General features: G+C 44.8%; 1 protein-coding gene across 1 annotated transcript in view; it reads right to left on the reverse strand.

Annotated features, from left to right (window-relative positions):
• AFG1L (AFG1 like ATPase) overlaps positions 1-25,982 on the reverse strand; it is a 172,858-nt gene extending 146,876 nt beyond the window's left edge. The window contains exons 1-2 of the mRNA XM_075340067.1: positions 25,853-25,982; positions 20,109-20,332 (exon numbers count right to left, since the gene is read on the reverse strand). Coding sequence (XP_075196182.1) covers positions 20,109-20,332; positions 25,853-25,982 — 354 coding nt within the window. The remainder of the gene's footprint in view (positions 1-20,108; positions 20,333-25,852) is intronic.
• Between the last annotated feature and the right edge of the window lie 534 nt (positions 25,983-26,516).

Here is a 26,516-nt window from a genome sequence, read left to right on the forward strand (position 1 = left end):
AATGAGCTACGCAATGAGCAGTGACATCACTCTGGTCATTTGCGGTCACAGCTAGAGGTTCCAACAGGTCTTCACCTGTAATCGCAGGTAACCTGACGTCAGGTGAGGTCACTGACTTCACAAACCTGCATCTCCTGGCAGAAGACCACAGTATTTTTGCCAAGAGATGCAGATTTGGTGACAGAATTTTTACACCATATTCCTGCACCCAATCTATACCTCCTGGCAAAAAAAACTTTTTTTCACATTTTTTTTACGTGGTTTTTGTCGCAGTTTTCTACCAGGAGGTGAACATTTGGTGCTGAAATCATCTGCACCTGATTTCACCACCAAATTTGCACATCCTGGCAGAAAGAAAAAAAAACTTTTTTTGGCTTTTTGGGCCAAGGGATGCAAATTTGGTGATTACATTTTTAAACCATATTCTTGCACCCAATCTACACCTCCTGGCAAAAAAAAAAAAAAAAAACAAGAACAAACAAAAAACAGATCACTACCCAATATACACCTCCATTTGCCAGGAGGTATAGTTTGGGTGCAGGAATATGGTGTAAACATTTCAGCACTAAATTTGCATCCTTTGGCCCAAAAATGCAAAAAAATGGGTGTTTTTATTTTTCTGCTAGGATGTGCAAATTTGGTGCTGAAATCTGGTGGAGATGACTTCAGCACCAAATGTGCACCTCTTGGCAGAATACCGCGGCAAAAAGCTGCGGGGAAAAAAACCCTGCCGTTTGCTGCCAGGAGATGCAGGTCTCACCTGAGGTAAGGTCAGTGACTTTATTGAGGTCAGGTTACCTGCTTTTACAGGTGGATTACAATGAGAATCTGCAGCTGTGACCGCAAACAACCTGAGTGACGTCATCGCGGCTTAGTCATTGTCTGTCTGCTCTCATAGCGGGCAGTCATGTTCTATCATACTCGCTATGAGAGTCAGATGTAGCAAAGCTGAATCGCACTGGGATCTCGTGTGGATTTCTTCGGACCTGTAGGTGTGCTTGGGGGTAAATAAAGGGGTGAAAGAGGGTGGTTCTTGTCTTTTATTCTTAAAAAAAAAATAAATAAATAAATTTTGTTGCCTGTCTTTATTTACTTTCACTTACTGATTAGTGATGCGGGTGTCATAGATGTCTGCCATCACTAATATAGGGTTTAGTAGCAGCTGTGGCCTGTTTTTAATCCCTACTATTACCCAGATTGCCAACGCACCCAGGCAACGGGAGGAGGCAGTAAAGCACCGGGCTTGACGCAGCTAATGAACGCGACAATTCCGAGTGGCTGGAGGCTGATATTTTTAGGCTGGGTCTCCCTAGCCTGAGAATACCAGCCCCCCAGCTGGTTTTATAATGGCTGGGTACGAAAATTCCTCGGTTTTTTACATTATTTAAATAATAGGTACACAGCCAAGATAAGCGCAAAACTGGGTCTGCAGCCTGTAATCATGGGCTTTATCTGTGCCGAGTATCAGAATACCTGGGGGACCCTGCACGAATTGTTCTATTTATTTATTTTTATACCTCGGTACTGACCCGCATTCAGCGTCTGTCAGTGATTGCAGTCAGACACTGTTACACAGGCTGGGGGCGTGTCTGACTGCAACCAATCACAGACGACAGAAGGGTTGGTAGGCGGGAAAAGCCATGTGTATGCGATAAGCTTAATGCGCGTAACAGGAAGTGAATACATGACCTGGAAGAAGTGTGCCGCCATGACACAGAGCCTTGGTAAGTATGAAGCTCTCGCTTCATTCTTGTTTTCTTTATTTTTCCTCAAATTTCCCCAGTACCGAATCCAGATCCAACACCCGGGAATCCCGGGCCTGGGCATCTTTGAAACCGAAAAGATCCGGACTTTAACAGTCCGGGTCCACACAGCCCTATTCAAGAAGCACCCAGAAATGGATGGAAACAAAGTGCTGGAGAGTTCTGAGTGGCCAGCAATGAGTGCGGATCTAAATCCTATTGAACACCTGTGGAGAGATGTTAAAATTGCTGATGGGAGAAGGCAGCCGTCAGAGAGAGAGAGCAAAATCTGCAAGCAGAAAGATGGGCGCCCAATAGTCCTAGAGGAACCAATAGTAATAGCAGGGACTAAAACTTAACATTTAATTACAAGTATTAAAATAGTACTAACGTGCAGTGCATAATACAAACAAAAAGGTGCCAAAAAGACAAGGAAAAATCTCACCCGATCTTTCTCCACAGGCAAGGAAAGGCACCAATCAGATAAGAGAGGAAACACGGGCTAGAATAACCAGGGTCAGCAGTCGGGTAGTTATGTACAGTACAGACCAAACGTTTGGACACAACTTCTCATCTCTAGAACTACTATTAAGAGGAGACTTTGTGCAACAGGCCTTCATGGTAAAATAGCTGCTAGGAAACCACTGCTAAGGACAGGCAACAAGCAGAAGAGACTCGTTTGGGCTAAAGAACACAAGGAATGGACATTAGACCAGTGGAAATCTGTGCTTTGGTCTGATGAGTCCAAATTTGAGATCTTTGGATCCAACCACCGTGTCTTTGTAGAAAAGGTGAACGGATGGACTCTACATGCCTGGTTCCCACCATGAATCATGGAGGACGAGGTGTGATGGTGTGGAGGTGCTTTGCTGGTGACAATGTTGGGGATTTATTCAAAATTAAACAGAACCAGCATGCCTACCACAGCATCTTGCAGCGGCGTGCTATTCCATCCAGTTTGCGTTTAGTTGGACCATAATTTATTTTTCAACAGGACAATGACCCCAAACACACCTCCAGGCTGTGTAAGGGCTATTTGACTAAGGAGAGTGATGGGGTGCTACGCCAGATGACCTGGTCTCCACACCTGAACCTAATCGAGATGGTTTGGGGTGAGCTGGACCGCAGAGTGAAGGCAAAAGTGCCAACAAGTACTAAGCATCTCAGGGAACTCCTTCAAGACTGTTGGAAGACAATTTCTGGTGACTACCTCTTGAAGCTCATCAAGAGAATGCCAAGAGTGTGCAAAGTAGTAATGAAAGCAAAAGGTGGCTACTTTGAAGAACCTAGAATATAAGACATATTTTCAGTTGTTTCACACTTTTTTAAGTATTTCACTCCAATGTGTTAATTCATAGTTTTGATGCCTTCAATGTGAATCTACAATTTTTAGAGTCATGAAAACAAAGAAAACTCTTTGAATGGGAAGGCGTGTCCAAACTTTTGGTCTGTACTGTATAAGTCCCTGTCGTGCGCCGTAATAACTTCTGCCCTGACAAGGGCAGCGCCCTAGTAAGCAGTCTGCCCCACAACCTCATAAAAAGAAGAAACGCCCTCCCGATGCGTTTCCCTCTCAATCTTGTCAGGGCGGAAGTTATTACGGGGCATGACAGGGACTTATACACAACTACCCGACTGCTGACCCTGGTTATTCCAGCACGTGTTTCCTCTCTTATCTGATTGGTGCCTTTCCTTGCCTGTGGAGAAAGATCGGGTGAGATTTTTCCTTGTTGTCTTTTTGGCACCTTGTTGTTTATATTATGCACTGCACTTTAGTACTATTTTAAATACTTGTAATTAAATGTTAAGTTTTACACGCTACAGAGAGACCTGGAACAGTTTGCAAGAGAAGATTGGTCCAAAATTCCAGCTGAGAGGTGTAAGAAGCCTGTTGGTTATAGGAAGTGATAGATTGCAGTTATTTATTTCAAAGTGTGTGCAACCAAATATTAAGTAGAACAATTTTTTACGGCACAATTTTAGGGCTTTGTGTGAAATTCTATGTAAATTGCCCCTTTTTTGTGCTGTTGCAATAAACACAAAAGAAAATAAACACAATTTTGCAATAAAATTGCAATAATTTTCTGGAACAATTTCAAGGGAGACAACAATTTGGCCAGAACTATTTTGGGCTCATAATGTATATAGGAAGCTATGTAAGGGCTCATGCAATATTTAGGAGGCTATGTGAGAGCTTATGCTGTATTTAGGAGGCAATGTGAAGTCATAATGTATAGAAGAGGCTATGTGAGGGCTCAACCTGTATATAGGAGGTTATGAGTGTTCATGCCGTATTTAGGAGGCTATGTATATAGGAGGCTATATGAGGTATCATGTTGATTACTGGAGGCTGTGTATGGGGCTCATAATGTATATAGGAAGCTATATGAGGTCTCATTGTTTATTGGAGGCTATGTAGAGGCTCATACTGTATTTAGGAGACTGTGTTGGAGCTCATACTGTATTTAGGAGACTGTAAGGGGGCTCAGACTGTTTAGAAGGCTATGTAGGGGCTCACATTGTATATAGGAGGGGCTATTTGGGGGGTTTATACTGTATATGAGGTGCCATGTGGGGGGGCTTATCCTGTATATAGGGGTCTGTCTGTGGACTCATACAGTATATAGAGAGCTATGTAAGCAGCTCATACTGTATATAGGGGGTTAAGTTGAGGCTCATACAGTATATAGGTGGATGTTATATTTAATTCTGCTTACTAAGTGATACAATTATTGCTATAAAATAATAATAATTAATATGATAATATTGAGCAGAATTAATTTCAGCCTATTTTTCGGACCTCCACACAAACTCACAGCTCTTATTTAACCCCTCGGGAAAGTTAAAGTCCACCCATTCTCTAAGCCATTTTATCCATACATGTACAAAACTGCATGTTTAATGTGGATTTTTTTAAGCAGCCTTGTAGTTTTTTTATTTCTGAAATGTACAATTTCCTTTTCTTGGATCCATCATTATCTTCTTAAAGAATCAGGGACAAATGATTCTAGCCAGAATTTGCTGTATAATTATTTCCTTAAAAAGCCTTAGCATTATATCACTTTCCACAAGGAACACTTCTGTGGTAAAGTAGACCACTTCATCGTCTGAGAACATTTTCTTAAGAATTATGAACTGAACTGCCCAAGCAATGTAAATTGCCATGATTTTATCAAACTTCATTTTTTCAAAATGAATTCAGAATAAGAACATTCACTTAAACTCCCACAAGGGCTTAGGATGAAACGTTCGAGTGCTGTAAGCGGTGTGAAGCGTCCTATTTTACTGATATATACCATGAAGGCTTGGTAACTTATATCTAGAGTCATATACTACAGTTTAAGGGTCAAGCAGCGTGACGGATACAGAAGGTCTGGCTAATCATCCACCATAAATGAGAACCAATGTGAACTCAAGGCCACATAATTGTCTATATTTAGACAAGCGGATGACAGATGCACACTAAGGAAAGCATCACTGAGCCTGTGTATTGTACAACATTTAAGTGCCCACCCACTTAGCACATACCACTAACAGGAACTAATGAGTATCTGCTATTGCCTAAAGGAGAGGAGTATGAACTTGCTGATGTCTTCCCTTATCTATGCCACAAACAGTCCACAAAAATGCTACAGGGCAGGTGGAAAAAATGGTGTATCCGGCACAGACTGAATACGGTTTGGTCACTCTACCGGCTCCACTGTCTTTAGTAGAGTTGAGCGCGGTTCGCGGTTCGTGGTTCTCCAGTTCGCGGCTCGAGTGATTTTGGGGGCTGTTCTAGATCGAACTAGAACTCGAGGTTTTTTGCAAAAGCTCGATAGTTCTAGATACGTTCGAGAACGGTTCTAGCAGCAAAAAGCAGGGCTTTTTACAGCTACAGTGTGCAGGAGCCATCGCTGGCAGCCTGCCAGAAGCTGGTAACCAAGATAAACATCGGGTATCCAACCAAAGCGCTTTGGTTAGTAACCCGATGTTTATCCTAGTTACGTGCAGGAAGCCCACACTTCCCCGCTCAGCTCGCTCCACCCCCTCCTGCCCGCGGCATGTACACACGTACACACACACACACACACACACACACTCTGCACACACACTCTGCACACATGGCCCCGCTCGGCTTACCTGCGGTGATGAAGTCCCGCCATCCCGACCTCAGCGCTGTCACTGTCCTCCATGGCCGCCGCTTGTCACATCACATTCTCTCGCTTCCGACCCGAGACTGACTAGTGGTGACGTCACGGGCCTCTCGCGATACTTGGCTGTGAAGGCGGCGGTCATTGAACTCAGTGACAGGTGCTGTCGGCAGTGCAGGAGATCAGCGCAGGTAATGTACCTCGCTGACAGCAGCACTTGTCATCCCCTGCAGTGACCTGGGCTGACCTATTGATGTTAGCTCAGGTCACTGCACTGCTCTCCCAGCCAATGGGGAACATTCTGCTCTTCATTCACTGGGACAGTGTGGATCGTCATGGCAACCCCTTGGATTACACCAGACCTCGATTTGTTTTTCTTTCTAATAAATTGGTTAAAGAGGGAATGTTTTGGGGAGTGTTTTTTCAAATAAAAATGTGTTTGTCGTCTATTTTTTTTATTACTGACTGGGTTGGTGATGTCGGGTATCTGATAGACGCCTGACCTCACCAACCCCAGGGCTTGATGCCAGGTGACATTACACATCTGGTATTAACCCCATATATTACCCCGTTTGCCACCGCACCAGGGCGCGGGATGAGCTGGGGCGAAGCACCAGGATTGGCGCATCTAATGGATGCGCCACTTCTGGGGCGGCTGCGGCCTGCTATTTTTAGGCTGGGGAGAGTCCAATAACCATGGACCTCCCTAGTCTGAGAATATCAGACCCCAGCTGTCTGCTTTACCTTGGCTGGTGATCCAATTTTGGGGGGACCCCTACGTGTTTTTTTTAATTATTTATTTAATTTAAAATAACAGCGTGGGGTGCCCTCAGTTTTGGATTACCAGCCAAGGTGAGGTTGCCAGCTGTGGTCTGTAGGCTGCAGCCGTCTGCTTTACCCTAGCTGGCTACAAAACTAGGGGGAACCCTACGTCATTTTTTTTTTTTCATTTTTTTGGCTAAATACAAAGCTAAGCACCCCTTAGTGCCACATGAAAGGCACCAAAGGGTGCAAAATTACAAAATGCAGGAGAGTGGGACATTATGTATCTTTCTGCCATTATAATGACAGAAAAGACTGATATGAAGTGTACAAGCACAGGAAAATCACCAGAGCGCTCTACGCTGTGAAAACCAGTAGAAAATGGCACTGGAGGGAACATGTGACAGCCTCATGTAGGATGAAGCTATGGATCCTGGGTAAATTTATGCATTTACCCTCCTTCAGTTTTTTTGCAGTACACAAAAAAAACCAAAAGGCACACGGATGACAAACAGATGACATACGGACCATCTACGGAACGGAAACGGATGTCACACGGATGCACCCGTGAAAAAAAACGGACTGTTTTTTGCAGACCGCAAAAATGGATCGGTCGTATTAATGTACCCTTATTCTGATCTGCCGTTTATAAACAGCAGGCAGAAATAAGTGAATAACGCTCCCCGGCGTCAGAAAATCTCCGGGTTTCAGGGCTAGCTGAAACCCTGGAGATCATGATTCAGGACGGTTTTTCCGGTCCCCGCTCACGTGATCACAGGTATACACCGTACACCGATGATCACGTTACAGTAAATGACAGCCCGGTAAAAAATTATTTATCTCCCATCTGGCATGAACAAACACTTCTTCTCCACTTCTTCTCCACTTCTCCACCTTTTCTCCACCTTTTCTCCACTTTTTCTACATTTTTTTCTCCACTTTTTCTCCACTTTTTCTCCACTTTTTCTCCACTTTTTCTCCACTTTTTCTCCGTTCTTTTTCTATGGTCGGTCTACCCATTAGGTCTGCCATGCATAGTGTAGCTCTACACCTACTGCATATGTTACTTTATGATTGACATCTCTTTCGTACCAGAGCTGTCTAAGCCTACTCTGACCCCATATTTGTCATTACTATATTGTCCTTGTACTGTATTATGACATTTGTATCATGTGTTTCATTTCTTGCTGTGTTGCAATTTTTTTGCTGCATCCCAATTGTACCTCTACATTGTTCGAGTTTATGTTATTGTTCTCTCACTCTTATGTGATACTGATTATTGTCATTTTTCATGATTACATGCAGATAAGTCCAATCTGACGAAGGCTCAGGCCGAAACGCCATTTGTAACTTGTTTTGGACAAAAACATATATGCTTATGAAAAAAATGTTTTTCTTAATACGGACCAATAAAGAGTGATTTTGCATTACTATCCGTTGTGACTTACTGACTTAGTCTGGGAGATTTAGAGTGCCGAGGTTACTCACTAATTTTATCTATTATTACCTCTGAGCACCTATATACCAGTGAGCAGAGCTTCCTCTACAGTAGTGCTCCTGATTAGGCATGCCCTTACCTCATGAGCAGGGCATTGCAGCTTTGGTAGCAACCATTACGACATGGACTCTGCTGCTGTGGACCCGGGGAGAGTGAGTGCAGATTCATTGCACCCACACTCCTCACATGAAGGGTCCGCACTCCTAGAAAATGGGGGATACGTTCCCTGAGTGTCTCCCCCCATATTCTAGACGGTCCAGAATCGTCGTGGGACCCCTTTATTTTTTTTCTTACAATAAATTGGTGAAAGAGGAAATGTTTTGGGGACTGTTTCTTCAAATAAATTTCTTTTGTCGATTTTTTTTTTTTTGTTAGTACTGACAGTTTATGATGTTGGGTATCTAGTGGATGCGCCACGTCTGGGGTGCCTGCGGCCTGCTATTTTTAGGCTGTGAAGGCCCAATAACTATGGACCTTCCCACCCTGAGAATACCAGACCACAGCTGTCCGCTTTACCTTGGCTGGTGATCCAATTTGGGGGGGACCCTACTTTTATTGTGTAATTATTAATATTTATAAAATAATTATAAAAAAAGAGCCTGAGAGGACCTCGACATTGGATCCCCAACCACGGTAAAGCTGCCAGCTGTGGTTTTCAGGCTACAGCCTTCTGCTTTACCCTAGCTGGCTATCAAAAATGGGGGGACCCAACGTCATTTTTTTTTTTTAACTATTTTTTAAATAGAAAAAATTAATGGTCTTCCCTGTATTTTGATTGCCAACCAAGGTAACGGCAGGCAGATGGGGGTGGCAACCCATAGCTGTCTGCTTTATCTGCGCTGAGAATCAAAAATACCGCGGAGGGCTACGTCATTTTTTTAAAGATTTATTTTTACAGCACTGTGATGTCCAGCAATCAAAATACAGGGAAGCCCATTTTGTTTTTAGTTATTTAAATAAATAATTAAAAAAAATATATATGGGCTCCCGCTGCATTTTTTGTATTTCTAGCTAAGGGTAATCCAAGCAGCTACTGGCTGCTAACCCCCACTGCTTGGTGTTACCTTCACTGGCAATGGAAAATCCAGGGAAGCATTTTTTATTTTTTTTGCCAAAAAACTACAAAAAAAGGACGTGAGCTTCGCCATATTGTTGTATGCTAGCCAGGTATAGCAGGCAGGTGCTGGAAGAGTTGGATACAGCGCCAGAAGATGGCGCTTCTATGAAAATGCCATTTTCTGAGGTGGCTGCAGACTGCAATTCGCAGCAGTGGGGCCCAGAAAGCTCAGGCCAACCTGTGCTGCGGATTCCAATCCCCAGCTGCCTAGTTGTACCTGGCTGGACACAAAAATGGGGCGAAGCCTACGTCATTTGTTTTCTAATTATTTCATGAAATTCATGAAATAATAAAAAAAGGGCTTCCCTTTATTTTTGGTTCCCAGCCGGGTACAAATAGGCAACTGGGGGTTGGGGGCAGCCGTACCTGCCTGCTGTACCTGGCTAGCATACAAAAATATGGCGAAGCCCACATAATTTTTTCAGGGGGCAAAAAACTTCTGCATACAGTCCTGGATGGAGTATGCTGAGCCTTGTAGTTCTGCAGCTGCTGTCTGTCTGTATGGAGAAGAGCAGACAGCAGCTGCAGAACTACAAGGCTCAGCATACTCCATCCAGGACTGCATGCAGACGTTTTTTGCCCACCAAAAAAATGACGTGGGCTTCGCCATATTTTTGTATGCTAGCCAGGTACAGCAGGCAGCCACGGGCTGCCTCCAACCCCCAGTTGCCTATTTGTACCCGGCTGGGAACCAAAAATATAGGGAAGCCCGTTTTTTTTAATTATTTCACTTATTTCATGAAATAATTAAAAAACAAATGACGTGGGCTTCGCCCCATTTTTGTGTCCAGCCAGGTACAACTAGGCAGCTGGGGATTGGAATCCGCAGCACAGGTTAGCCCGAGGTTTCTGGGCGCCTCTGCTGCGCATTGCAGTCCGCAGCCATCCCAGAAAATGGCGCTCTCATAGAAGCGCCATCATCTGGCGCTGTATCCAACTCTTCCAACAGCCCTGGAGCCGGGTGGCTTGTTGGGTAATCATGAGTTAATACTGGCTTTGTTTTACTAGCCAGTATTAAGCCAGAGATTCTTAATGTCAGGCACGTTTGACCCGGCCATTAAGAATCTCCAATAAAGGGTTAAAAAAAAGACACCACACAGAGAAAAAATACTTTAATAGAAATAAATACACAGACACAGAGACTCCATCTTTATTACCCCCTGTCAGCCCTCCACGATCCATGGTCTTCTGTCTGTCTCGTTCAACAAATGCAGCTCTGCTACATCACTGCTGCATGGGGGAAGACGCTGCTTCCCGTGGAGCATTCACTCCGTGAAAGCTGCACGAGAAGCAGCGTGCAGCCTTCACTACGTGAGTGATCAGTGCTGCTAGCGGTAACAGCGGTAACGCTGACAGACGCGTTACCATAGCAACGGTGCTCCCGGAGCCGCGGTTAGCGGTGACGTCACCGCTAACTGCGTTGCTATGGCAACGGTGATCTCCGTTAATGACCGGCTGTGTCAGCCGGTCCCTAACGGAACGGGGAGTCGACCGTGTACTAGAGCATGTCGCCGGTACACGGCGATACACAAATGTGCACCGTGTACCGGAGAGATGCACTCGCAGGTCCTACATGACGCGTCATAGTCATGTGACCAGTCTGTAGCCAATGAGATAATAGCCACGTGACTGATCACATGGCTATTTTGACGTCACGATAGGTCCTGCATCTCTGCTGGCAGTGCCGGTCACCGGGAGGATTCAGCGATCATCGGATGGAATAGCGGCAGGAGACAGAGTGCAGGAGGGATCGCGGGGACCGGTAAGTGTTATGGCAATGTTTATTAACTGTATGTGTACATTTATAATGCATTTTTATGTGTTTGTGATTGCCTCCCATTATAGCCTATTGGTTCGAGTTCGGTTCGTCGAACGTTCGACGAACCGAACTCGAACGGGACCTCGGCTCAGCGAACCGACCTCGAGCCGAACCGCGACCGGTTCGCTCATCTCTAGTCTTTATGTCAGAGTTTTGCTCTTCAACAGGCATAGAAAAGACAGCTGTCAATCAGTATGAACCAGGGTAAAGCAATATTTTTGTGGTCGTTGACTTTGGCCTGTATTTGGTATATACACCTATACTGTGCTGGCTGCAATGAATAAACGGTAAGTTAACCCATAATAAGACCTTATATATATTTAGGCAGTGACACACGTTTTGGCATTTTATCCATTTACAAAAACATATTCAAAATACAGTTATATAATCAAAATGGGCTTAAAGTGCAGACACTCAGCTTTAATTTGAGTGTATTCACATCCTAATTGGACTAAGGGTTTAGGAATTACAGCTCTTTAATATGTAGGTGCCCCTTTTTCAAGGGACCAAAAGTAAAGTACGGGTACCATCTCACTAAACGACCTACCAGCGATTCCGACCACGATTTGACCTGGTCAGGATCGCTGGTGCATCGCTACGTCACTGGTGAGCTGTCAATCAGGCAGATCTCACCAGCAACCAGCCACCAGCGACTCGTGCAACAATGCTGCGCTTGGTAAGCAGGGTATTTATCGGGTAACTAAGCAAGGCGCTTTGCTTGGTTACCCGATATTTACCCTGGCTACGTGTGCAGGGAGCCAGCACTAAGCGGTGTACGCTGGTAACCAGGGTAAATATCGGGCAACTAAGCAAAGTGCTTTGCTTGGTTACCCGATATTTACCCTGGTTACCAGCGTACACCACTTAGTGCTGGCTCCCTGCACATGTAGCCAGGGTACACATCAGGTTACTAAGGAAAGCGCTTTGCTTAGTTACCCGATATTTACCCTGGCTACGTGTGCAGGGAGCCAGCGCTAATCGGTGTACGCTGGTAACCAGGGTAAATTTCGGGTAACCAAGCAAAGCGTTTTGCTTGGTTACCCGATATTTACCCTGGTTACCAACGTACGCTGCTTACACAGAGTCGGTGCTCGTTGGTCCCCCGCCGTCAAACGTGCCGATGTATGCTGCACAGCAGGAGACCAACGAGCAAAAAATGAACCAGAACAGTGTGTAACGATCAGTGATTTCACAGCAGGGGCCAGGTCACTGCTTAGTGTCACACACAGCGAGATCGCTGATGAGGTCACTGGTACGTCACAAAACCTGTGACTCAGCAGCAATCTCACTATGTGAGAAGTACCCCTAATTGGACAATTATCTAAAAATCCCTTTAATGGGCTATTCCCTTGCTAATTCATCAGTTAAGCAGATAAAAAGGTCTGGAAAAAAAAAGAAACACATTCACTCAACTGAAGAACTCTTTCTATGAAGTGTTTCAGTATCTAACTCCACCAGAAAGAGGAGACTTTATGACAGCAAATACAGAGGGTTCACCACAAGGTGCAAATCAATGAATCAGCCTTCTTTGGATAGATGAAAATAAGGTTCATCTGTACCAGAATGATGGGAAGAAGAAAGAATGGAGAAGACTTAGGGGCCCTTTGCACACTACAACATCGCAAGCCGATGCTGCGATGCCGAGCGCGATAGTCCCCGCCGCAGCTGCGATATCACGTGGAGTCGGAGTTCATTTTGGTGGAGTCGGACATGCTCATTCTTTGTGAGGATCCGTTTTTGAGCCCAAAATCGGATCCTCACAAAAACAATGCTTCAAACATGATAAGTACAATTAAACTGATGAATGACAGTAATGAACAACAGCTAGAAGAAAATTTAGGATTCAGTATGTTTGAGATGGAAGGCCACAGTGCTGTTCATGTAAGGCTATGTGCAAACATGAGATTAAACCTGCGGATATATCTGCGGATTTTCCAGATAAATCCGCAGGTTTCAGCATGCACAGACACTCCCCATGTTATCCTATGGGACATCGGGAGTGTTGTGTCCATGCTGCGGATACGTGTGGCTGCGGAACATGCTGCGGATGTTCCGCAGCCGAATGTAATTGCATGTCAATTCTTTCTGTGGAATTACCTGTGGAAATCCCGACTCTCCACTACGGAGATAGAGCCGGGACTTCCGCAGGAATGTCCGCAGGTTTTCAGCAGCTATTTTGCTGTACTACCGCAGCTAAAAATAGCTGCGGATTCCGACAAGCAGCTGCGGGAAACCTGCGGCCGTACCTGCGGATATATCTGCACGTTTAATCTCACGCGGGCACATAGCCTAACTGAGGAACAAATAGATTTTACAACAGAAGAACAGCAAAATGATACTTTAGAATTAGATGATCTTGTTGAAGCGGCTTCAAAACACTTTCCTATTCCTCACATGCGCTGTGTTGTGAACACGCTGCAGCTGGTAATAAGAGATAGTCTGCAAGAGGGACATGCTGGAAATCTGATTGGAAAAGTGAGGAAATTGGTTATTGCTGCCAGAACCCCTAAAATTGATTCCATCTTCAAGAGGCGTGCTGGAAAAGGGTAAATTGTTGATCAAGCCACTCGGTAAGGCAGCACTTATTTAATGATTGAGCAAGTGCTTGAACTAAAACCGTTTCTTATAGATATGGCGAACCCTCAGGTAACCCTAAATGAAGGTCAATGGACACAGGTGGCTGAATTGAAGGAATTGCTTAAATCACCCATTTACAATGACTAAAAAATTACAAGCTGAGGCTTTAACTCCTGGCATTTTCATAAGGGAGTGAAAGAACTTGCTATTTTGCCTGTCCCAAAAAGGAGGTTTAATTGCAGATGGCATTTCTGCTTCAATGAAACAGAGAGACACAGCTATTGTAAAATAAAATTCTTCTGGCAGCTGTGTATGTGGACCCAAGTCATCGTATACTTTTTGATGATCAACAGCTTACTAAAGGAAAAGAAGCTCTGACTGAGGTAGTAGTTCGGATGAGCAGTTACAGGACTGCCAGGCGCAAGAGGACTTGGGTCCTGACAGTGCTACTGCTGCCATATCTTTATCCTCATCAGATGAGGAGTTAAACTTTGACAAGTATTTGGATGACATGGAGCAGGCAAAGCGTTGCCGCAAGGAAAAAGATTTCACTCAGTCTCCTATAGCAGCAGATTGACCAGATTTCAGCAACATTTTTCACTTGCTCTCAAATAATAGAAAAATTCAACCGTTCATCAAAACTGACTGTGCATGAGGCAATTCCTTTATACACAGAAATTGTTAGAGATATTGCCCATGGTGTTACGGATTTGCCTCCAACCCAAGTTAGTGTAGAGAGGTTGTTCTCTAGCCTTAAAATTATTAGGTCAGATTTGAGGTCATCTATGAAGGAGAATCTGATGAGGGCAATTCTATTTCTTAGAACAAATTCATAGACTGCACAAATGTTATTTAGCATGTTTTTGTTGAAAACTGTTTTTTTCCACTTAAATAGTCGGAGTTGGAGTCGGTGCATAAAAAATTGAGGAGTCGGAGTCGCAGGTTTGGCTTACCGACTCCACAGCCCTGCAAAAAGGGAAACGCATATATTATATAGAGTCATTACAGAGTGATCTATTTCAATTATATTTCTGGTAATGTTGATGATTATGGCTTACAGCCAATGAAAACCCAAAAGTCATTATCTCAGAAAATTAGAATAATTTTCCGAAAGAAGCAAGAGTTAAGTGGCCAATGACTGGCTGCAGGGCTCGTGTGCCATAATGTCAAGGAGAAGACCTGAAAAGGCTTCCTAAGTGTTTAAAATGGTCCCTTAGTCTGGTTCAGTAGGCTACACAATCATGGGGAAGACTGCTGAGTTGACAGATGTCCAGAAGGCAGTCATTGTCACACTCCACAAGGAAAGTAAGCCACAAAAGGTCAATGCTAAAGAAGCTGGTTATTCACAGTGTGCTGTATCCAAGCATATTAATGGAAAGTTGAGTGGAAGGAAAAAGTGTGACAAAACGTCAAGAGGAAAATGAGAGGCCCCCGGCCCAACAATGCAGACGAGCTAAAGGCTACTTTCAAAGCAACCTGTTCTTCCATAACACTTCAGCAGTGCCACAGGCTGATCGCCTCCATTGATTGATTTATCATGCAAAAGAAGTCCCAGCAAAGTATTGAGCGCATTTACTGTACAGACTTTTCAGTAGGCGCCAACATTTCTGAGTTTAAAATCATTTTTTTCATTTGCTTTTATATAATATTCTAATTTTCTGAGATAATGATGTTTGGGTTTTCATTGGCTGTAAGCCATAATCATCAACATTAAAGAAATAAACACTTGAAATAGATCACTCTATTTGTAATGACTATATAATATATGCGTTTCACTTACTGCATTGAATATCTGATATAAATTAACTTTTATTGAGTTAATTTATTGAGTTACACTTGTATGTGTGCATGCTGAGTTTTTTTGTTGCAGAAATTTTTTGCACCAAAAACTGTGGCAGAAAAGCACACCAAAAAACACATACGTTGTTGGAGCATTTTTTTGTGAAATCAGTGGCTAGAAGGGCTAAAAAAACACAGGAAAAAAAAATGCAGCAACAATTGACGAGCTGTTTCTTTTTTCTGCACCCGAAACTGCAAGGAAAAAAGAAGCATAGTGGCACAGCACTTCAGAATTCTCATTAGCTTTGCTGGTATAAGGATAGACATGCAGATTTGGGCAACAAACTACACCAAAAACCGCATAAAAAAATGCAGCATGCGCACAAGGAGTACCATACGTTCATCTACATTGTGCGACTCTAATTAAAAGTACGTAGAAAAATGTTCAATTGTTCTCAATTGTTAAACAGCATAAAAACAACCACTAGTGCAGGCGCCATTGCAGTGGTTATGGCACTGTTTCTCCCGAGGCTCATGTAACAGTTGTGTCAAGCATGCCAGCAGCTAATCATTGGCCGCTTCATTTTTACTTCCTTTGAACAAAACTGACACCCGGAAAAAGACAGATACTACTGCTCTCTGACTTCCTCTGAATGTCAGTTTCACCCGAAAGAAGCAAGAGTTAAGTGTGCCATAATGTCAAGTGAGCCCCAGGAGACCAAGCGTTGACATAGCAGGAACAGCCTCTGCACCAAAATCGAGTCTAGGCTGTTATTTAATATGCATGAAATATAGAGATTGAGAAGCAGTCATCCCAGTAGTGGACAACCCTTTAATTCCAAAATCAAAAGTTTAAATTAAACCTACCACACACTTATACTGTATTTTCTGAAAGAAGATTTATATCCACATGCCACTGACCACTTTATCCACCCTCAATTTTGCTTCAAAATTATTACCGTATTTTTCGGACTATAAGACGCACCCTGGTTTTAGAGAAGGAAAATAAAATTTTAAGCAAAAAATGTGGTCATGACACACTGTTATGGGGCGATGATCTGCTGCTGACACTGTTATGGGGGTAGTGTCCCCAAATTCTCTAGGTACCCCAGCCTGGTAACGATCCTCCTGCCATATATATGTACCTCATCCTGGTATAGCCCTATCTTGCTATATACTGCCATCCTGGTATGTGCTCCCATCCGGCTATATACCTCATCTTGGTATATGGCCGCATCCTGCTATATACCCCATCCTGGCATATGGCCGCATCCTGTCCTGCTATATACCCCCATCCTGGTATGTGCTCCCATCCTGCTATATACGCCATCATCCTGCTATATACGCCATCATCCTGCTATATACGCCATCATCCTGCTATATACGCCATCATCCTGCTATATACGCCGTCATCCTGCTATATACGCCGTCATCCTGCTATATACGCCGTCATCCTGCTATATACGCCGTCATCCTGCTGTATGCCATCATCCTGCTGTATGCCATCATCCTGCTATATACGCCATCATCCTGCTATATATGCCGTCATCCTGCTATATACGCCGTCATCCTGCTATATACGCCGTCATCCTGCTATATACGCCGTCATCCTGCTATATACGCCGTCATCCTGCTATATACGCCGCCATCCTGCTATATACGCCGCCATCCTGCTATATACACCGTCATCCTGCTATATACGCCGTCATCCTGCTATATGCCACCATGCTGCTATATGACATCATCCTGCTATATGCCACCATGCTGCTATATGACATCATCCTGTTCATATACCCCCATCCTGCTATATGTCCTGCATCCTGTGGCACACAAAAAAACGTTTATCCTCACCTTTCCTCACTCCACACAGCATTGCTCCTCCTCCTGTCTGTGCCGGCAGCGCTGTCTGGAGCCGGCCACGATCCCTGCAGCACCGCGATCTTCTCCAGTCTGTGCCGGCGCGGCTGTGTGGACACGTGCGTACAGCGATGACGTCATCGCTGTGAGCACCGCTAGTCTCCACACACAGCCGCGCCGGCACAGACAGGAGGAGATCGTGGTGCTGCAGGGGAACGGTGAGTACCGTATACTGATCACTGCACCCCGCGCTGATGATGATGCACGGGGGGCAGTGAATACAGCCGCACTTGATCACTCCAGACTGTAGTTGCCAGTGGTGATCACGGTCGGCTGTTTAGTAAGCGTGCATCCCCCGCTCATCATCCCGCCCACCTGTCAGCGCCGACTTCAGCGCTGAGAGATGATGGGCGGGAGGATGGGCGTGCATATTAAATGAGCGGGTCCACGTGGTCACGGCAGGTGCTGCTGCAGCCTGCTCATGCCCCCGATGACCCTCTCCACCGCAGCACCCTCATTCCCCGCAGCCCTACATTCAGACTATAAGATGCATCCCCCACTTTCCCCCAACATTTGGGGGGAAAAAAGTGCATCTTATAGTCCGAAAAATACGGTACATTATTTTTTCTAATACAAAATGCATAATACTTGATATTAGTGGCTAAAAATATGACCCAAACAAAATCAGAGACACCACAAGAAATAAAAGTTTAACTTGAGTCCTTACACAACATTTGGACCTATGTCCACAATGTATATATCTTTATAAAATGATCAGAACTGGAATACGGTTTTTCACTGGAAAAATCAAAACTTGCATGTACAAATTTAGCAACAAAAAGAGGAATAAAAATCTTCTCCAAAAATTCAGCAATTACTTACAGCACATAGAGGGCAGCAGTTATAACCTGCCCAGGCCAAGGAACTAATGCCCTAGCAGGATGCAGCAAGACCCCCCAGTAAGGTGGAGGCACCACAGGTGCAAAAGAACCACATCACTCACACACTTCCAATCCATGGAGGGGGCGATTGCTGGGTGGTAAAATTGCACACAGATGGCTTGTATAGGGCGCCGTTCACACACGTAGGTGTAGAGTATTAGTTACTAAAGTGGCTAAACTGTTCATGAATTAGACAGGCGAGCTTAGCTATGCTCAGTTCATGCGCCGCCCATTTTGGCAAAGTTGGCAAGAAAACGCCAATAGCTGCACATTTAGTGTAACTTCCAAGTTGCGCAGAAATTTCGCAACTTATTGAAGGGGTGGTCTGGGGCTTTTTTTTTTTCTATTAATTATCAAAAAATGAACAGGCAGTTAGATACTAACATAGTTAACTATCTGCCTGTTATACACAGCGCTGGGGCAGAATGGCCCTTAACTGCTCCTGCCGGCATTTCAACTGCACCCTCTCAACAAAGAGGTGGCTTCTCTTCTGCTCTGTTGTCTGGGCCTGACCCCTGGCGTCATTTTAATTGACAGCCAGCTTCCGGAGTTAGGAAGCAGGGAGTCGGCTGTCTATCAGCATGACGTTGGCAGTCAGAGCTTGTCGAAAACAAGACGCCATTCTCTTGATATTATACCAGTGGAAGCCGCTGAATCACTGGGAGCAGTAGTCTATGACCATTCTGTCAGCGAAGAACAGCGCCGGGCCCAAAGGTCAGGAGTTAGCACCTACCTGCCTGTTAGTGCTAAGGCACTTTTTGTTTTCTTTCCAAAGTCCTGGATATGCCCTTTAAGGTGGTTTTGAAAACTGGCCAATACACTTTAAAGAATCGGAGGCTATGTTTTCTGTGGCTGTGATCGCAAGGGTCTGATACTTGGTTCAGGAAACAAGAATCTAATGGTAGGTTCCCTTTAAAATATACATTGGACATCTTTGCTTTTTATGTAATTATGTCATAGCTCTGTTGCCACATTAATAGTGTACTACAGATGATTTATTACAGTCAGTTGCTTCCACTTTCAGACATGTTCCTAATGTAATAAGTTAATGGGAACCTGTCAGGTCCAATATGCACGCAGAACCACGAGCAGTTCTGGATGCATATTGCTAATCCCTGCCACACCGTCCCTGTATCTAGTAGCATAGACATAGATCAAGAGATCTTAAGAAAAAGGATTTTTAAAGATCCTTTGATATGCTAGTGAGGCAAGGGACTAGTCGCAAGGGCGTTATTTCCCCCGACTAGTCTGCCCTCTTAGCATGTTAGCATGCCTACAGGGGCGTGCTAACATGCTATTCAATGCCTATTGCCCAGCATTATCAAGGGTGAGGTGTGTACCTGTGTCCGTTGTCACCTCCTCAGATGCCAGGTTTAGGGTCAGTGCGCATGATCAGAGGTCCCCGGCACATCCGGTCATGTGCACTGGACCTCTCTGAAGTCGGGACACGTACACCCGGCTTCATAGTGCGCATGACTGGAAATGCCGGGATTTGTGATGATGCGCACTGAGCCTCAACCCAGCATCTGAAGCTGTGACAACGGACACAGATACGCGTGTCACCATCAATGACGCTGGTCAATGGGCATTGAATGGCATGTTAGCACATCCCTGTGGGCATACTAACATACTAAGAGGGCAGACTAGTCAGGGGAAATAACGCCCTTGCAACTAGTCCCTGGCCTCATTAGCATATCATAAAGGATCTTTAGAAATACTTTTTCTAAAGATCTCTTTATGTCTGCTATTAGATGCAGGGACAGTTAGGCAGGAATTAGCAATATGCATCCAGAACTGCTCGTGGTTCTGAGTGCATGTTGCACCTGGCAGGCTCCCTTTAAGGATAAATAGTACATGTACAAATGCATCTTTTCATTTCTGACCTTTGACAAGACTCCTTTAGATTGATTCTGGTACCCTCGGAGAGCCTCATGAAGCCTCTGCAAGTGCTGCATGACCGTTCTTTGGTGCTCATCTTTTCTTAGAACACAGTCCTTCACTAGAAGGTCATAATGTTGAAGAGGTCCAGTGCATTCTTGAAGCAATTTGGAATTAGTGTTTATGTCACAGTTCGAAATAGAAGACTCCGCCAGTTGACTAATTGGTGCTGAAAGAAAAATGACAATTCAATTATTAATAAAAGAGCCTATTAGGATATCCAATGAGCTATGGATCATAAAGAGGGTCCCTAGCAGGAGGACCTTAACCCTCTATGACATTTAGATAACCTAAGGCATGCACAACGTTTTTTAAAAAAAAACTGTAAAGTTTAGCAATCAACATACTAATGCAACATATTCATACAAATTCTATGCTATACTATAGAAGATGAAGGACGACCTGGTATTGTGCTTTACATTGCCCGACATGGCACATCATAGCCTATAGTGTATCGGGACCTTTAGGCCTCATTCACACATCCATATTTAAACATACGTGAAAAAAATGGTAAAACGCTACCGGTTTCATCAGCGTTTTGGATCAGTGTGATATCTATTTCTCCATTTTTACTATCAGTCATCAGTGTTTTTCACAAATAAATCAATAAATAAAAAAATGACAAAGCTTTGCAGTACAGCACACTGATGTCATCCCCGTACGAGTTTCTCACAGACCCATAGAATTGTATTGGCCCTTATCTGTGGTGCCTGAAAAAAAAAAGGACATGTCTACGAGTGCTACATGGACACGCGGTCCATGTGACCACACGGACATGTGAATAGGACCATAGATTATAATGAGTATGTGTGGTATCCATGAAAAAAAAAATACCACAAGGATGTGTTACATGGACATCTGAATGAGGCCTAAAGGCCCTGTCACACACAGAGATAAATCTGCGGCAGATCTGTGGTTGCAGTGAAATTGTGGACAATCAGTGCCAGGTTTGTGGCTGTGTACAAATGGAACAATATGTCCCTGATTTCACTGCAACCACAGATCTGCCAAAGATTTATCTCTGCGTGTGACGGGGCCTTTAGTGCAATGTCAGCCGAATCCACTGAAGTTCTGCCTATAGTCTAATGTGCATGTGGGCCCCAAACAGAAAATTGTCAGATGACTTAAGGATCAGGCATGTCCATTTTTAAGAGGGCCAACGTTTTCGCCTTATAGAAATAAGCTGCCACCAAGAGATGTCTAGCATTGGCTCCCTCATAGAGGACCCAGGAGTGCTCACCAACGCAGGCGCTCCTGTATATGGCAGAGCCTGGCGAGATAGCTGTTTGGCATAGTGTTCGGCCGGCAGCTATCCAACATGTACGAGGAGTCTTAAGGCCCTGTTCACATTTATGCAGTGTAGAGGTTCCAACTGAATCCCCAAAATATGGGACTTAGATAGGATCCCTGATAGAAGTATAGACTGCCATGATATTAACTGAGTTAATTTGAGCTCAGTTTGTGCTTTTACTCTAAAGGTGTCCATCTTTTCAAACAGTCATAAGATTGTTGTCTACTACATCCTTAAGCCCGTGTGACCAGAGAGACACTACTGCAAAAAAGAAAAATCAGAATCCATTTGAACTCCGTTATTGTCATAGCGGTCTATGCTTCCATCAAGGATTCCTTCTAAGTCCCTTTTTTCAGAAAGCCTGGACACACTCCTTAAGCAGTGTGAACAGGGCCTACCCGAAAAGCCACTGCTCTCAATGACCTAGTTTTCGTCAGCTTCTGTACATAAGACACTGGATACCCATCACTGTACACACTAAATGTTATATACATATTATTTGTATTATCTCTCTAGAACTATTAGCCTGTGTTCCCACAAGGGAGTTTTAGACGCTGAGTATTTTCACTGCGTCAAAAAAGCAGCATCGTAGAGATCCTGTAAAGCTGATGGAATTTATAGAAATCTTATGCCCTTCTTTTTTACTCAGCATAAACTAATCTGCGGTGCATGTTTCAAGACCGCAACGTGTCCATTTCTCTTGTAGGTACTCTGAGTTTTTTTATGTGAGGGTTTCCCCCAAGATATGCATTACTTGTGGGGGGGGGGGGGAGTGCATGCGTTTTTTTGTGCATTTCTACTGCATAAACACACTAATTCTTTGTGCCATTTTTCTGGAGTAAAAACGACTTAAGGCTCATGCATGAAACACTGAAGCCACTCACAGGTCACAAACTGCAAAAGATGGACGGTCGCGACGCGGAAAACACGTGAAGATGTCGGAGCTCGAGTATTAAGGTACGTGCCCACGGTTAAGGGTGCTTTACACGCTGCGACATCGCTAACGATATATCGTCGGGGTCACGTCGTTAGTGACACACATCCGGCGCCGTTAGCGACATCGCAGCGTGTGACACCAATGAGCGACGATCTACGAGAGCAAAAACATGAAAAATTGTTGATCGTTGACACGTCGTTCATTTCCTTAATATCGTTGCTGCTGCAGGTATGATGTTGTTCGTCGTTCCTGCGGCGTCACACATCGCTATGTGTGACACCGCAAGAACGACGAACATCTCCTTACCTGCGTCCACCGGCAATGAGGAAGGAAGGTGGTGGGCGGCATGTTCCGGCCGCTCATCTCTGCCCCTCCTCTGCTATTGGCCGGCCGCTTAGTGACGCCGCAGTGACGGTGCTATGACGCCGAACGCACCTCCCCCTTGAAGAAGGAGGGATTGTTCGGCGGTCACAGCAACGTCGTTGACCAGGTATGTGCGTGTGACGCTGCCGTAGCAATAATGTTCGCTACGGCAGCGATCACCAAATGTTGCACGAGAGACGGGGGCAGGTGCTATCGCGCACGACATCGCTAGCGATGTCGCAGCGTGTAAACCACCCTTAAGTGTTAGGCCTCTTTCACAAATCAGTTGTTTGCCATCAGTCGCTATCCGTCGAAGTTTTAAAAAAACAGATCCAGTGCTGGATCCGTTTTTTTCTCATTGACTTGTATTAGCAACGGATGGCCTCATGTTTCATACGTCGTACGACAGATCTGTCAAAACTGTGTGTCCGTCGGGGAGACGACGTCCACAGGAATGTTTTTTGTTTGCGTCGAAAAAACGGACAGCGACAATGTCCGTTGTTTGCTATAATGAAAGCCTATGGGCGCAGGATCCATCACAACCGAGCATGAGCATGCTCAGATGTGTAAATTCCCTTCTGGTCAGAAATCTTACTCTCTCTTCTCTCTCTATCTTTCGTATCCGGGATGGTACCAAATAACCTTTGGCATGAAAAAAAATCAGTCACAAAATGGATTGTGACTGATGGCAAAAAACTGATGTTTGAAAGAGGTCTTAGCAGTGTTTTGGATGGTGCATAATTTTACTTTACTTTACTTACGGATTGCAGGACTTTTTACACTAAGGCCCTGTGCGCACTTACGGGATTTTTCCCGCGGATTTCTTGCGGTTTTGCTGCATGTTTCGCTGCAGAAAATGTTCATAACATCTCTGCAGTGAATTACCAGCAAAACCTATGGAAAAAAAAAATGCTGTGTGCACTATGCAGAATTTGACAGCTGCATGTTTAGCTGTGGGATTCCCGCAAAAACAATTGCATGTCACTTCTTTTCCGCACGTCGCTGCGGGATTTCACTCCATTGACTGCAATGTAATCGTGAAATCCCACAGGGAATAACGCAGGCAGCAAATTCTGTGCAGTTCATTGCGTTTTCCTGTGTTATTCCCTGCGGTATTTCACGGTTTACCTGCGGTAATGTACATCGCTGCCTGCGGTTTGCAGGGAAGTGATGTCATTATGACAGGAAGAGGAAGCAGAGCAGAGAGTAAACACACACAGATCACAGACACACACAGACATCACAGACATAGAACACAGACATAGAACTCAGACATAGAACTCAGACATAGAACTCAGACATAGAACTCAGACATAGAACTCAGACATAGAACTCAGACATAGAACTCAGACACAGACATGAAGAATACACATACAAATCAAACGGAAATATAGGGAAAAAAAACACGTGGGCTCCGCTGTATTTTTACCTTCCAGCCGAGGTAAGCACACAGCGGCGGCCCGGTATTCTCAGGCTGGGGAGGCCGAGGGGCAGGGTTAATAGCCCCCCGCCTCCCTCCCACCTCCCGCAGCCCTCCCACCTCCCGCAGCCGAGAATATCACCCGCAGCTGCCCCGGGACTGTCGCATCCATTATGCGGCAGTACCGGAGTGTCCCCAGCTCTTCCTGCTGCCATGATGCGGTGGCAATCAGGGTAATATAAGGAGTTAATGGCGGCGGATTGCCGCCACTAAGTCCAGGCTTGATCATGGCAGCGTCTATGTGACAGCTGACATGATCAACCCATAAGTAAAAGTGAAAAAACACACACACACTGAAAAATCCCTTATTTTAAATAAAACACAAAAAAGCCCCTGGTTCACCTGTTTATTAACCCCCCACGAAACACACAGCTCCGACGTAATCCACGTCCTGCGATGCTTGCATCCAGCTGCGACTGACACAGCACTGAATGAATGCAGCCGCGCAATGACACTACAGAGGTAACCACAGGGTATTTCCCACGGCCGGTAATGTGAACTCACTACCAACCGTGAGAAATGCAGCATGTGCTCACAGGGACTCTCTGTCTCTCTATCTGTCTGCTATCTAAGAAACAAATTACTTTTTTTTTCAACGTGCTTTATTGCATTGAATGCATTAAAGCCCATGTACCAACCCGCATGCGGCAAAACTGCGACAATACCGCATGTGGTTTTCAGGTGCGTTTTGCAGCGGTTTTTTACCGCGAATGCAGTAATCTTTCAGCCCTGCATAATTTTCTTAAGAAAATTCCGTTTTCCAATGCACACAGGGCCTAAAAAGGGCCAAATAAGAAAGCGTCTTTGAATTTCGCTAACTCATCAAAGATTGTACAGCCATTATAATAAATGAGGAAAAAAAATCTTATAGCTCCAAAAAGAAAAGACAAAGAATAACAACCACAAATGAGGGATCGGGGCCCGGGTGTCTCAGTTGTCCTTTTCATGATCTGGGCATTTGGTTAGTGATGTAATTATTTACCTCAGACCTTAGTGTGACCTCGTGACCGAGGCGCAGGGAACGCGCAGGGAACGCGCAGGGAACGCGCAGGGAACGCGCAGGGAACGCGCAGGGAATGCAGACCTGTGATGTGAAGTGCTGACGACGTCTGTGTGGGGTTCACTCCTAGCAATGCAAATGGTGCAGTGTGCAGGAAATGTGCACTATTCTATTGCGCTTTATGGTTGGCGTTAACAAAGTCTATGGGCGAAATGCATGAAAAAAGAAATGCCAGCATTGCACAAGGCAACAAATTAGAAAAGTATGGGGTTGCTCTGGCACAGCATACACTTATACTGTATAGGGTTTCATCGGGTTCATGTTGCCGAAAACAGATCTACAGGCCACTAACCAATCACATCACAGATTTCATCTTATACTCAGAAAATGAAAGCTGTAACGTAATTGGTTGCTGAGGCAGCACCAACCCAGTCTGTGTGCTTCAACAAGCTTTATTTATACCACGAGCAGCGCTGAGTCGAGACAGTGCAGGGACACCAGACGCTGCACTCACAGCTGGTGCTCCGAGCAGGGCGGGCAGTAGCTTCTCAGCTCCTCATTCATTGTTCGCAGGCTGCTGACCCCCAGTACACCGCAGTATAATCCCGCCACACTCACCCTCCGCAGTCCTCCACAGACAGGGCACAGCACCCCGCGCCAGCTGAGGACGCAGAGCATAGCGCTGGAATCTTTGCCAACTTCGGTAAACACAGCGCAAAGGAACGAAGGGCGCACTGGGAGCCGCCATGTTGGAAGACACAGCTCTTCAATAACTTTATTTAGAAAGCCAAACAGACAGAGGCAGACAAAATGTTTACACATGACTGTGGAATGTGGTGAGGCCGGTTACTAAGCAACCAGAGCAACCGCGGGATCGCAAACCTGAGAGTACTGTACCTGTGTACAGAGAGGAGACCGAGGAGCAGGGCTCTGTGCTTTATTACTGAAGATATAGGAATAGAGAGTACTGTATCTGTGTACAGAGAGGAGACCAAAGACCAGAGCTCTGTGCTTTATTACTGAAGATAGAGGAATAGAGAGTACTGTACCTGTGTACACAGAGGAGCAGGGCTCTGTGCTTTATTACTGAGGATAGTGGAATAGAGAGTACTGTACCTGTGTACAGAGAGGAGACCGAGGAGCAGGGCTCTGTGCTTTATTACTGAGGATAGTGGAATAGAGAGTACTGTACCTGTGTACAGAGAGGAGACCGAAGACCAGAGCTCTGTGCTTTATTACTGAAGATAGAGGAATAGAGAGTACTGTACCTGTGTACAGAGAG

The sequence above is a fragment of the Anomaloglossus baeobatrachus genome, chromosome 3 (assembly GCF_048569485.1).
Source record: "Anomaloglossus baeobatrachus isolate aAnoBae1 chromosome 3, aAnoBae1.hap1, whole genome shotgun sequence".
Taxonomy (NCBI): domain Eukaryota; kingdom Metazoa; phylum Chordata; class Amphibia; order Anura; family Aromobatidae; genus Anomaloglossus; species Anomaloglossus baeobatrachus.